This window comes from Triturus cristatus, chromosome 2_2 (genome assembly GCF_964204655.1).
Source record: "Triturus cristatus chromosome 2_2, aTriCri1.1, whole genome shotgun sequence".
Lineage (NCBI taxonomy): Eukaryota > Metazoa > Chordata > Amphibia > Caudata > Salamandridae > Triturus > Triturus cristatus.
In genome coordinates, this window is record NC_140582.1 from 753895250 (window position 1) to 753910144 (window position 14895).

A 14895-nucleotide genomic window follows, 5' to 3' on the forward strand; every position below is an offset into this window, starting at 1 on the left:
GGGCCTGGAACCCTTCCTAGATCGCTGTACCATTTTAAACCTGGTAATCTAATCTTTGCTTCTTAATTTAGCGCTCCTGGCATTAGGTGCTGTTGCTTGACAGCCTCAGGCCTGGTTGACATCCAGCAGTTCATTTCCTTTCCTATCTCATATGTTGTGATTGGCCGTTCCATTTATAGATCATTCCGACCTCTTGAAGTGGCTAAAATCAAAGCACATGGCTGCGTGCAGTCCCCTGAACGTTTGTTAGTCCTGGTCCCCACTAAAATCAGAACTACATTTAGACTGGGACAAAATATAGGCCCAGGCACCAAAATAAAAGTGGCCCAATTAGCGAATCAGATAGCTAAGGAAGTAGTCCGCATTCTGGAAATTGGGTCAGTTTTTAATTTTTACAGACATGCTGTACAAGTGTTTTGCGAGGTATGGGAGACCATCTGTGTGCTTGCAGCAGGCAATGCTTGTGGTACTACCAAGAAAATTAGCAGTAAAAACCACCTCACCGTACAATATGAGTAACACAAACGGTCAAAAAATTGACCCACACACTGACCCGTCAGAGTTACACTTCTGGCCCTGCCACAGTGCACTCCTCTGATTAGAATAGTTCGATTCGCCATTCACCAAGCTAATGTAAATGGATCCTTACATTTGAATCTAAATGCCTTCTGACAGGAGTGGTAGCTGGAACATGGCGCCAGACCCAGGATAGTAGTGATGGCCCCAATAGAAACACCATATGGTTGTGTCTTTGGTGTTTCAAGTGGGCAAATAGCATGTGTCTGGGTCCTCTGACCAGTCAGAAATTTCTATGATATGGACGTTTCTACAAATTGAGGCTTTACGTATAATAAAACACACAACCGGTTCTGCAGAATATTGTCAACCAAAATACAGAAGTTAATAAAGGAAACCATGAAATTAGCCCAGCTGCAGCGCATAGGCACAGCTGTGCTACGTCAAATGTTTAAATGAAGCGCAAAGAAGCAACTGCACATTTTTTCCAACCCAGTTAAATATGGATTTGGTTTTATTGCTAGCCACCTGCCTCCCTAGACTGGGGATTGTTCTGCAGGGAGTGGGACTGCAGAGTTAGCAGGTGAACTAAGAATGGGAGGAAACAAGGCCATAACACAACATAGTATAACACAGCATCCCATAGCATAAGATTAGTGCAAACAGCCATTTGATTATTCTACTGGTGTCCAAACGGCAGCCTGGACTTAATGAAGCTGGCTGAGTGGGTGATCGCAGTGAGATCTCCTGGCTTACTATATTACTGACTGGCTCACTGGAGGTGTTAGCTCAGCACTGAAAGAGGCTGAATATATATGTCCTCCACTAGTGTTTTGGCTGCATGCATCTTTTCTCATTTTTGTCTATTGGTCAGTACCAGTTTCGCTGCTAATATTAATTGAAAATGAGTACTGTGTAGCAGGAAGATGAATTCATAACACGCCCATCCAAAGAAAACAACAGTGTCCCAGGTAATAATACATCAACAATTCCAGCAGATAACTGCAAGAAAGGCAGCAAAAAACAAGCACATAAATAAGTGCGACAGGCTTAATTCTCACAATGGGTACTTCTGTTGAATGATGTTAGCACCCACGCAGTTAAACTGACCATTCAATGTTTTGGAACAAAAAATATGTTTATATCTATTTTACAAGAGCAGATTCTCAAATTGTCCTTAACTTTGTATGGTCTGGCAGCCTTTCTACGGGAAAAAATACTTGCAATGGACTGTTTGCACAATTTTAGTATATTCTCGTACCTCCATTCACCGCGCGAGTTAAGATTTTACAGTTTATTTATTGTTTTAGGTGGGAATGATATGTTTGTGGGAGGTGAATTCCTGTCCACTAATGGAGAACTTCTGGAGCTTAGACACATGTTTAGATTTGCATTTCTTTTAAATTAATTTATTATTTGAGGTCAAGGCGAACGTTCTTAAACATTATCTGACCTTACTTGCTCTAATAATGCCTTATCTTCTATGCCTGCTATCATTTTGTTTTTCAATGCATTTCTAGAACTATTTCGTAAGTGAATTTTTGATTGAATGATTGCGAAGAGGGAGCATGCCATTCTGACAAAACCAGGCACACCCCTTCCTGTCAAATAGCTATAACACGTGTCCAAGAATTAGTGAGTGAGTTATTGAGTGAAATGGGTGTTTCTGTCTGACGGTGCGTGACACTGATGACTCGGGAGAGCTGGAAGAAACAGCTGACAGAACCAGAGAGAAGCTCAGGTTTGGTATGAGAAAATCAAGACTGGATCGAAAATGACAAAACATTGTACCTGTTGCTGACTCCTCCTGAATGTAAAACTGAATGACACCATGTTCTAGATAAAGCATTACAGAGACGTGCATCATTTTGGGGACAGCCCTTCCACACTTGAAACAGAAAGCGCGTCAATGAAAGTAGAATTGGATTATCAAGTTGCGTCAATGACAGGAGTATTGGATTGGGTCATCCTACTAGCAAGTATTGTGATCGGCTCTTTTCTTGGCACATTGAGACTGGTGATGAAGGGGAAAGGTTTGTTACTGGTTTGGAAAACCACCACCTTCTCATCAAAACGTACCAAACCATTTTCAGCAGGTTAAGTTTGTGATCCCGCATTTGATAGTGCAATGCTTGTATGTATGGGGCCCTTCAAAATATCCAAAAGACATTTGGAGCCCAGGACATTTGATAATAGTATGTATGCATGTATGTATGGCGCCCCTTACAAACGTCTTATGAGAATTTGAAGCCATAACATTTAATAGTGGAATGTATGTATGCACATATGTATGGTGCCCCTTTCAAACGTCCTAAGGACATTTGGAGCCCATTACATTTGATAGTGGTATGTATGTAAGCATGTATGTATGTATGTATGTATGTATGATGCCCCATCCAAATGTCCTAAGGACATCTGAAGCACGACATTTGAGATTGGTCTGTATGTATGCATGGTGCCCCTTTCAAAAATCCTAAGGACATTTGGAGCCCATTTCATTTGATTGTGGTATGTATGTATGTATGGTGTCCCATCCAAACGTCCTAAGGTCATTTCGAGCCCATGACATTTGATAGTGGTATGTATGTATGTATGTATGTATGTATGTATGTATATATGTATGTATGTATGGTGCCTCTTCCAAACGTTCTATGGACATTTGGAGCCCATGACATTTGGTAGTGGTATGAATGCATGTATGTATGATGCCCCTTCCCACCGTCTTATGGACATTTGGAGCCCATGACCTTTGATAGTGGTATGAATGCATGTATGTTTGGTGCCCCTTCCAAACGTCCTATGCACATTTGGAGCCCATGACATGTGATAGTGGTATGTATGTATGGTGCACCATACAAATGTCCTAAGGACATTTGAAGCCCATGACATTTGATATTGGTATGCATGTATGTATGGAGCCCCTTCCAAACGTCCTATGGACATTTGGAGCCCATGACAAAGTAACAATAAGCGTAAATCAATACCTTACCAAGGGCATGCACTCCAGTATAAAGAAGGAGAAATGTTTACCTTTATGGAGTAAGAGCGAAGCCCCTCTAGGCGCTGCTGCAACAACATTTTGGGACCTGATGAGATGATTAGGTTCCTGCAGGTTGTTGCAGAAGGGCACTAGCTGGGCCACCGGCCCCTTACTTAGGAGGAACATTGATAAAGATATAAGAAATTAAAAATGAATTAAAATAAGAAACGAAAAGAGAAAGCTGGTTGTTGAAGATTGCATAAATGCACAGTGCTCTCCTGCTTTTATCTTGGACTGCATACTTCTGTATTAATTGAAAACAGCTATTCTGGGCCCTGTGCAGACGCCTCAACAATGAAGCCTCAATTTGCAAATGATTAAATGCACGTCGAATGGTTCCTGCATCTCTTTGAGTGTTTCTGCATCATGTAAAACCAAACCATATTATTTAGGGTCCATGGGAATACCACAAGGAAGAAAATACGTCAACATATATCTTACTTCTTGGCCGGGATAGGTCCAATTAAACTTCACTTCGACATCCGGCTCCCCGAGAACGGTGCAGACGACACTGATATTTTCCCCACCTTTGACTCTGCTGGAAGACGCTGCAATCGTGGCGGAGGGTGGACCACTAGGAACTGCAAGAGAACAGCAAAACACCAAAAACAATGTAAAAAACAAATGGTGCCTCGTAAAAATGATCAGTTCAAGTGCGGTGAGCCTTCACTCCAGCTATCTAACACGTAATCCATGATACTTTTACCTTTCGGGTCAGATACTGTGCAGGTACTCACTAAATTGAGCTATGACCGAAGGGGCGGGGAGGCGGGTTTGGGGGTGGGGCCAGAGGCGGGGCTACTGGCCAACATTTACGGGAATCGTGTGGTATGTAACTGTTGGTGCATAGTGTGGTAGCGCACTGTCGTTCAGAGACAACACATCTTGTATTGTCATTACCACTAAATTTGCACAGACGTAGTTTTACTGACAAAAACTATGCAGCACACCAAGGATAATGTGTGGAATTGGGTACCAGCCAGTGGCATAGCCAGTGTGTCATGGGCCTGCGTGCAAGGGAGGAAATGGGCTACTTACCCCTGTTTGATCTGTGAAATACAGCAATAATCTGGTTTCAAAGGACCCCGGGCTTCTGTGACACTGCACTTGTTGCACCTAAGGAAGCTAGACCCCTGGCTCTAGAGAATAAATTAGCTTTTGCGCATCCCCCAGTAAAATATCTTATTAAATTCTTCCATGACACTTCAGAATAATAAAAGAGCTGCCTCATTCGTCCTTCGTATTTCCAAAATTAAAATATTTGTACAGTTCATTTACAGGTATTTATGCTTAAAAACTTTCAAAATGCAGTCAGGGAAAGAAAAGTAAACATCGCTCCCCATGTTAAAAGAATCAGCAGCAATTTGCCCGATGGTATTCAATATTCAACCTCCGTGGCAATAGAACAAACAAAATGTAAAGGCATCTATTTGCTCTTTCAACTTAACTTCAGTGGGGTTATTTTAAGAGCTAGAAACAAATGTTAAAAAAAGAAATATCTGCTGGACAGTAACAGATTGTGCTCACTGAGCATCATCATTAGCATCGCTGTGTCTAACTTACCTTTTTCTATCCCCCTTCACAGCCAGCATTGGTATCAGAAGGCCCCACAGCCGGGGAGCTCACAGTAGCAAAAAGAGTGAGCACTGCTGAGTCCCGAGCATATGTAGGGTCTCCACCAGGGTAGAGGCTTCCTCCAATCTCACCTTGGCTCTAGGGAGGCCTTCAGGCCATCTCCTCCCACCTCCCCCCCCCCCCCACCCATTATGGGCTCAACGTCCCAGCTCAGCAGGGGGCACATTAATCAGGTGAAAGACACTGTGAGACCCCAGTGGCAGGCAGGCTAAGAGGTGAAAATGGCCCTTCTAGTGTCCTGGGTTTGCAGTGGAGTTGTATGGATGGGAGGCCCAACTGCAGGAATCTGATTGCCGCTACCTGGGTCCCGGATGGCGCTGGATGCAGGAATCCAGTCCTGGGCCCCTTGCCTGGCACTGGAGGGAAACCTGATACTCAGGCGCTGCACCTGGCTGGCTCCCTGTCGATGATCCTCGCTGCTGTATGGCAAAGAAGGAAGGGAAAGCCGTTGTAAACGGCATCTTTAGAGAGCTTCCATTCCTTCCCACACAGCTACCGGGTGGTTACTTCACACTTATGCTGATAGCAAGATGATAGTGACTTCCAGTGTGAATTGCTAATCATGTGAGCATACACTGCTGAGTAGAAATGCTGTGCATGCTCTCATGATGACCATTTCTTTGGGAACTTTGGGAAATTCCAACGTGCTGCAGTGTGTACTGGTATTCTCCCTGGGCACAGAGAAGTTCCGGTACTCAGAGGGGAAAAAAGAAGAAGTGCCAGTACTTCGTAGCGGTGAGTACCAGCCCATTTAAAGCACTGATTACATGGTAACCACCCCTGATAATATCCAAATAACTCAACCCAGCAGTAAGGAGCAGCCAATGGGCAGCAGAAGGAGAGAGGAAGAGGACCATGGCTGATGCTCCCTTCCTGCTGCTCGTTACAGTGAATCTTTGTTGACTTTTGCTGCCATAACACCGTTAATAGTTAGGGATTATTCTTTCACAAAAATCCACGCTAGATCCATCTGCATGTCCACAATGTGGTAAAATTCATCACCGAACTTGACTCAACCCTTCCTAATTTATGGGCATGGCCACAGACTTCCCTCATCTCCCTTTGACGCCCAGTAGCTTTCTTGTGTCACGTTTCTTGTGTTAGCTTAAGAACTTCTCAATAAGCGACAATCTGTGCTCTGTACTAACATATTCTATAGTGAACATTTGTTACTCAGTAGTTCATTTATGCTACTGACTTACTGTTTACATTACTTGTTTGCAATTATAGATTTTTATAACGCATCATTTTTAGTACTAGTACATTTATTTAATCTTTATATCCCTTAATGTTTGTTCAGTAGAGTGTGGTTGATGGACAGAAAAACACAGAATTGGATGGGCGTGGCGAGCAATGGTGGAGGTGGTGCTGGTGATAGACAGTGCAAGCAGAGCATTAATGAGCAAGTTATTTGCAAAATGCTAGAGGAAGATTTAGCAACTATCAGGTTTCTGAGCATTGTGGTATGGAAGCGGAGAACAGAGCATCCAAAGTCCAACTGCATGTCAGGCAGTAAAGCAGCAGAGCTCAGCTGATCCTGGCAACAGCACCAATGTAGGAACTGAAACTGTTTCTAAAGATGCTGTGGTCCAGGATGCACCACAAGTGCCATGAGAGAATGTTCTAGACCTGTCTTCCAGTCACCAACTAGTGATACATCTTCCTTAACAACCTAATGTAATGGAGGAATCAACAGGCAGAGATGTAACATTGTGTGCACGGATGAGTGCTTTATGGTAGAGATGCCTTCAAAGTAACGCTACAAATGGATAAATGAAGATGTTTGATGGATAGGGTCAGCGAGATTCAGGATGGAAGAACGTAGGAGATATACAATTGCATGGGTACGGAAGACAAAGGGCACCAAAACGGAAGGAGTTGCTGCACAGCTTGGAGAAAGGATGGACATGTAGCGGTGCAAGCGGTAGGTGAAGAAGAGTGAGGCTTTTCACTTGGATGGTGTGTAGACGAGAGCAAGGTCTACGGGTGATGTAAAGAGCAGGCGTGAACCAGTGGGGGAGATCCGGTAGCCCAAAGTAAGAGGGTGGCTCCATAAATAATTGTGGCAAAAGTATGGTAGAGAGGCTGAAGGGAACCAGTGACAAGTAGAGTCTGGTAATTGTAGGGCAAAGAATGACTACAGAGTATGAAAGGATTGTAGTAGCGTGATGATACATTTGCTGGTATTTTGATGAAAGGTGGCATGAGTGGGTAGATGCTTAGATGTGCTGGTTTCACGGATGGCAAGGCAGATTAGGTGCCACCTTCATAGTACTTGAAAATCAGTGAGTTGATGAGACAATCTGGTGAGGAATGCTGGGAGTTGGACAGACACAGAGTGGGAGGGAGTCAAGAAGGGGAGAGTGCAAAATGCATGTAGAATCTGAGGCACACTCTGCGCCCCCAAATTGGGTATACCCCGAATGTGAATTGCTAGGTTACGGGTATGTTGGCGGGTGGGGGCTTCACATTGGGATGGCTTTGGCAAGTTGGGGGACGCTGATGTGAGAGGGGGGTTTGGGGTTTGTTTCAGGGGAAGACAGAATGACACTGTGGCTGTGCTATGTAGTCTCTGTTTCGAAATCTTATGGTACTTTAGACACGCATTGTATGCACTCCTGTACATGAGTCCTATTTGTTTTGGCTTGCCACCATGAGCGGTAATGTTAAACTCCTCACCTGGAATGTGCGTGGGCTTAATACTCCGAAAAAGATAAATTTCGAATGTGCGAATCATATCGACCCCTTTCGATCACAAAGATCATGGCCGTACTGTCATGCGTATCACTGACCTGGTGGAGCGGTGGGCACACCTGCTCCTGTCGCTCGCAGATAGGAGAGCCGTTGTCAAAATGGCCTTCCTCCCCAAACTGCTCTATTTTTTTGTTAACATTCCCATAAGACTAAATGTGGCGCTATTTAAATCGCAACAATCGGTACTGCTGACATTTGTATGGGGCGGGAAAAAGCCCAGATGCAAGATGGAATCTATTGGTTCAGCCCTTTGATCGGGGCGGGTTTGAGGCCCCCGACCTTAGACTGTACTACCTGTGCGAGCAGGTGCAATTTGCGCATTATTGGCATTTCCCCCAGCGGTTTCAACCCCACGTAGCTATTGATTCAGATGCCGTTATTCCGATGCCACTGCAGGCGGCAACCTTGTCTGGCGGCTCAGACGGCCCATGGAATGAGATAAACCCGGTTCAGTGCACGGCATGGGCTTGGCGAATGCTTGTGCAAAGGGCTTAACTATCCTATCTATATGCTCCATTGTTGCCTTTGGCCTCCAACCCTGACATCTCTGTGGCACGGGAAAAGCCGGGCCTACGTGAGCTGGCCAAAGCTGGTATCTCCTGGATGGGAGATCTGTACACGCACCGTCAATTCCGGACTCTACAGGAGGTACAAAGTGGAACTGATCGCGGTTCAATGTTTGGCTTTACTTATGTTCGAGTTCGGCAGGCTATCAGAACCGTCTATCCGGAGTTCCCGGCGGAAACCACCACTCCACAGTCATTGCAGGTGATGCTGGCGGGAGAGGGGCATAAGGGCTTAATTACTAGGCTTTATAATGCTTCTTTGCGTGAGAGGGAACAGGGCGACCATCCCTCCTGTCTCAGATGGCAGGCAGCGATAGGGATTACCCTTGCACCATACGTTTGGAAGGAATGTTGTGAGATTACTGGGCGTCTCACAGCGAATTTCAATCTCAGAGTAATTCACTTCAAATTTTTACATCAATTATATTATACCCTCTTACAACTCATTAGGTATGGTCTACGAGACTCCACTAACTGCGTGCGCTGTGGGACGGCTAATGCAGATTTTCTACATGTGGCATGAACGTGTGCGGGGGTGTTTGCCTTCTGGACTGACGTGGTGAGGATGCTTACTGATATTGTACTAGAATCCATGCATTGCACTCCTGAGATCTGCCTTCTTGGGTATGTTAAACGCCTTAAACCTTGCAATAGACGCCTAGTTGCAGTATCCACTTTGATTGCGAAGAGGGCTGTCACACTATGCTGGGGCGCTAGGACCACTCCAACGGTGAAAAAGTGGCTCCGGGACTTACTTTACTGTAGGGATCAGTTGCTGATCTATGAAGAGGAGATACCAGAGTCTTCTCGCCCCAAGGATTTCTGGGCCCCGATTACAGCATACCTGCTATCCCGCCCGAATTGATGTAATTTCTCGAAATGTATGTATCCTTCATATATTCGTCATAATGGCTCTCTTCTGAAATCACACCCACTTTTTATGTTTTGATGCTTAATCCGTGTAGCCCGAGGCGTTATATGCCCTAGATATCTGTTAGTCCTGGAGGCTTAACTGCAAGAGCTCAACTACTGCCTTCACTTTTTGTTGCTTTGTACATGCATGACTGATGATGCACATGTTTTTCCCAATGTACCATAATTTGAATGTTGTTCTGCCTGGGGGCGGGGGTGGGGGTCGTGGAGGGTAGGTTCCATATTGGCACTCTGTATCAGTCTTGCATTTATTGGCTGTTATTATGTCTGTTGAAACCAATAAAGAAATATACAAATAAAAAAAGAATCTTGAGGCACAGGACTGTTAAGCAACAAAGCCACATTTGGTTATGGAAGGTGGAAGCACAGACAGCCATCTTGAGAGTTGGTCTAGGTTGAGGAAGGACTTAAAACTTTGTCAAAAAGTAAAATGACGCCACCTGTTAGAAATACATGTTAACAGTGGTCATGCAAAGGATAGTTATTAAGGAACATTTATTAGAAAGTGTACGTTTGACGTATGAATTTAGCTAGATACTAGAAATGCAGCGCTGAACACTTTAGATTGCTTCATCTTTCCTTTCCAATATGTTTTCCCCAAAAACCTGACCTCACAATTGGCATAACATTAGCACTACGTTTTTAAGGATCGCTAGAGAGGCCAAAGAACGAATGAGCAGGGAGCTAAATCACAGTCTCACCCAGTGCACTGCCGGTTTGCAGAACAAGAAGAGCTCGCACTGCTAGGGAGATGGGGTTTCCAGGGCTCTCCATCCTCCATGTTTCACAAGCGCTCAGTCCATATCCTACAGTTTCCAAGCTGCTAGAGGTGATGCAGTTTCTAGTGTGCGCTATTCAAAGCATTTCCTTGCTTTTCCGTGCATTACCAATGATGGTGTAGAACAAACACAGTGGTCCCGTGGCTTGAGCGTCACCAAAGATCTACTAACCACACCTTAAATAATCCCTTATGGGTCCTGTAGGATATCATTGAATGATTCACACTGCCCAGTGCAATTCGCAAATGCAGTGCATTATTACATCAACATAGAGCACAATACGTCAGAAACAAGTGCAGGCGGTGGAAGGGTCAACAAGTGCTCAGTGCAGGATATCTGTTTACATCTATACATGTACCTGCATCCAAACATCACAGAGTATATACACACATGACAACCCACAGCATCAACATGAACCCATCAAGATCTTGACTCGAGTGGGAATGATAACCATGAAGAAATTTCGATTTTTCGACCCTGAAGGAATTAAACCTCGGGTCTTCAAGACCGCGCTGTCTATCTAGAATACTCAATTGGAAGAAAGCCTCTACCATACCACTGTACGTCACACCATTCATCAATCATAGTGTAGATCGTCACTCCTTCAAAAAAGGGCTCTGTCACTAATGCGGGCCTGGCACAGAAATGACACCGTGTCTGGCTCGTTCCTCCTCAGGATACACTGGAATCAGTGATGTTGCCCATGAGATTCTCATGATCTCTGTGAACCAAACGTATAGGTCCCTTCAGGCTACTACTAAGCAGGGCCGGCATTCATTATGGGCGCGCTGGGCCCAGGGCGCCAATTTTCTGAGGGGTCCATGGAGTTGTGTGCATTAAGGTTATGCCAACAGCAGCGCCCTTCTTATCTTGCTCCAGCCTTGTCCTTACCTGTTCCAGCCCCCAGTAACAAAACTGGCCTCGACCTGTCCAAAACCAGCATCCACATTTCCGGCCCACCTGGAAAATGCCCAGTGCCCACTACCGCCAGTCCGGCACTGAACTCTCCCTCAAGCTCTCTCCTCACCCTCCCCCAAAAATTCTTGCTGAGGCTGGCGCGGATGTCCTGGGGTGTTTTCACACCTCTTAATGGATGTCGGCAGTTCAAAGCCTTGGATTTACAGTGGTTTTCAGCTCCCTCTTCCTGCCACCGTGTGATATCGGCTCCTCACTGTTAGACCGTGTGATGGGAGCTGATATCGTGTGACACACAGTGGCACTGTGTGCGTTGGCAGGTATGGAGCTGGGGGAAGTCCAGGGATATTTGAATTCAGGGGCCAGTGCCTGCTTATCCAGGGACTGACTAGTGAACACAAAATGGATCCCCTGCTGCCTCATTTAATTCACTACTATCAGAAAAGGCGCCAAATTTCTCTCCGCCACACTCAAGGCTCTATCTTAGCAAAGGTCAGTATGCACCACTAATAGGTGGCTCAGCCCCTCCAAACTGTGACACTTGGGCAGCTAATGACCTTTAAATACCTCCTCATCAGTCTTCTCCTCACTGTACTTACAGCTTGAGGTGCATCCTGCCATCAGACAGGATTTTCCTAGCCTATCTCTGCCTTTTTTTTTTTTACTGATGTCTTTAGAGGTAAGGACCTCTCTTAATGCCACCCATTGATGACATTTCTTAAAAAAATAAGATACTACACACTTACTATTTTGTTTCCTGTTTAGATGCATGGACATGATCCCTACCTCATTGTATGTGGTAAGTGTATTACTTACTATTTTAAAGAACACCATTTATTAACTGTAGGCCATTCTTCGGTGCCACTTTCAGAGCAGGACTCTAACTGCAGTGGTCGAATTTCACCTTAAATGAGATTTGCTCAAGCAAGTTATCACTTTCATCACCATGTCATGACATTTCGCTCTTTACCTGCACAGGCTTCATTCCAAGTGAGGTGCACTCGGCACCTTGGGTGGGACCCAATGATGAAGCATGCCACCAACTAGGTTGGTGGGTGAGGGTTTTCATATAAAACAAATGGTTTTTCCATCCATGAACAGCTCAGCTTCTCAAGTGTAAACCAGTTCCTATGGATACTAGTTTACACATACCCTTTTTTCCTCTCTCTCTCATTTGATCTATATGTTTAATCAGAGGACCAGATGTGGCCTAGTGGCTACAGCTGCCAACTTTGAAACCTAGAGACCGCGTTTTCGGTGTGAGTGTTGGGCATGACTGAACATGATGTGATTTTGAGCAAATCACGTAAGAAGTATAAGTTATTGGTGTAACTTCCACTTGATGTCAAACAAGCTTGTCTCAAAATGCCCCCACAAAATGTACAGCTCTCTGTTGGTCCATAGTTGGGGGTATTTGAGGTTTTCCCCTCGGATGTCAATTAAAAAATAAAGGAAGGCGGAGGATATGGTAGGAATATCTTGTCTGAGTCGGTGGATCAATCAATCAATCAATCATAACACTTGTATAGCGCGCTACTCACCCGGAAGGGTCTCAAGGCGCTTGGGGGAAGGGGGCCGCTACTGCTCGAACAGCCAGGTCTTGAGTTATCTCCTGAATGCGAGGTGGTCCTGGGTCAGCCGAAGGTGGATGGGGAGGGAGTTCCATGTCTTGGCCGCCAGGTAGGAGAAGGATCTGCCTCCGGCGGTGGCTCTTCGGATGCGTGGTACGGCGGCGAGGGCGAGGCTAGCGGACCGCAGCTGGCGGGTGGGCGTGTGGAAGGTCAGGCGGTCGTTGGACGCACCTTGTGTCACAAGGATTGTGATGAGGAAGGCCAGGGCTTAGAGTAATAAAGGTTTCTGTTAACCACTCATAAGAATCACTCATAAGACCACTTCTAAGGAGCCACAGACACCCTTGGACACTTCCCCCTACACACATTATAATTACTTGGATGGGCCTACTGCTGCTGTAAACAATGAATGATATCTACAAAGTAGCCGTAAGACTTCTTAGAGAAGGACTCTGTTCCCATAGTATGCCATAAATGAATGTAGGATGTTAATTGTATTTACATATTGAGTATTTTAATATCACACCTTTCACTTAAACATCCCAGTGATCAACATAATGTCAGTGAACGGCCACTAGTAAAATTCTGTACAGCATAAAGACATCTGTACAAAAGCTTTTATAAACAGCCAAGTCTTTGTTGCCCTTCTGCTGGCATCAATTGATCGAGATCGGGAACCCCCACTGGTTAATACCAAGAAAAGAACATAATGTATTGTCGACATTTTACAGGCAACTGTGACATATGGGTCTGCGGTGGCTACTGCTGGCTGTCAGCAGTTTCAGATACATGGACATCCTTAGGACTGTGAAGTTAACCAACTTACTCCAGATTCCTTCTACTTTACATACAGGGAACTGAAGTGGGCATTATTCTTCAATTAACTAACTGTGTTGGTTTTAGTCAGTCTCCTGCATTGCGTCTAGGCAGACCCACCATGGCACGGGTAGCATTTGGAGTAAAAGGCAGCTCTTAAACAATGCACATGTGGCTGAGGCCCTTTCAGCCGACGCCAGGCCACAGCAAACATCTAGGCAGATGGAACCCCCTCCTCAGCTCTAATAGACGTAGCTATTTCTTTCCTTGACAGGCTATACTAAAGAAACACGAAGCAACTTAGTTTTTCATAAACACATAACTTTTCTATATCGGAGGAGCACTCAGTGCCTTTTGTCAACACACAGCTGATAATCATTTTAACCAGATAGTAGATTGTGCAATTCTTTCTTTATGGCTTGCCTAACTTTCAGTACATCTAAGGATACTGCCCTTTCTTGGATTACATCAGATTTCCTCACTATATCCTAACCTTCAATAATATGTGCAGGTATCATTGATACAATCCCTGCTCTAATGTCAGAAAATTACATTAACTCCACAATTACACACTTGTCTCTTTCAATCACATGTAGTCATGACAATCTCTCCTTCCCTACCTTATTTAGCCCGCAATAGGTGGTGTCCTTTGTTGTCTACTTGATTGATTGAGTGCAGTTCCATGTCGCTCTAGCTTTTAGGTCACTTCTCAGTCATGTGCAACTGCCCAATCGCCTACCAGCTCTCGGATTCCTAAATATGGCCCCAAAAGAGACAGCCTCCCTTCAAGTGACACAATATACATTTAAAAACGACTATACGTTGATTTTTCACTGGAGGAAATCCAAAATGTTATTCAGGTGCTCCCAGCTAATAGGGCTTCTGGCCCTGGTGAAGAACCTCTTGATTTATTTAAGTCTATTACTGACTTTTGGGCTCCTTTATTGACCCTATACCTGAATTCAGTTGCCGCAACAAGCTTTCCAGAAGCATGGTCCTCCTCTGCAATTATTCCTATCTTTAAAAAAGGTAGCAGTCAAGATCCTAAGTGTTACAGGCCCATTTCCCTGATTAGTTTCACAGCCGAGACTGTGTGCCGCATGTTAATGAACAGATTAGTGGATTGGGCCATATATCACAATAAATACACAGTATGCCTTCCGTCAGAGTTTGGGCACCATTGACCAGGGCCTTCATCTGTATTTTGCTTTTGCCAAAAAAGGGTCTTTGCACGTTACATTTATAGACCTCAGCACAGCTTTTGACAGGGTCAATAGGGAGAAGCTATGGTCCATCATGCTGGGGATGGGGACTGACCCTCAGATAGTTTATTTCCTGCACAATTTACATTGTAATTTGTCAGCCTCAGT

At 44.8% G+C, this 14895-nt stretch overlaps 1 protein-coding gene across 1 annotated transcript in view; it reads right to left on the bottom strand.

Moving 5' to 3' along the window:
• Positions 1–14895, bottom strand: part of PDGFRL (platelet derived growth factor receptor like) — a 673754-nt gene that overhangs the window by 45075 nt on the left and 613784 nt on the right. Inside the window, exon 5 of the mRNA XM_085642004.1 lies at positions 3998–4137. Coding sequence (XP_085498130.1) covers positions 3998–4137 — 140 coding nt within the window. The remainder of the gene's footprint in view (positions 1–3997; positions 4138–14895) is intronic.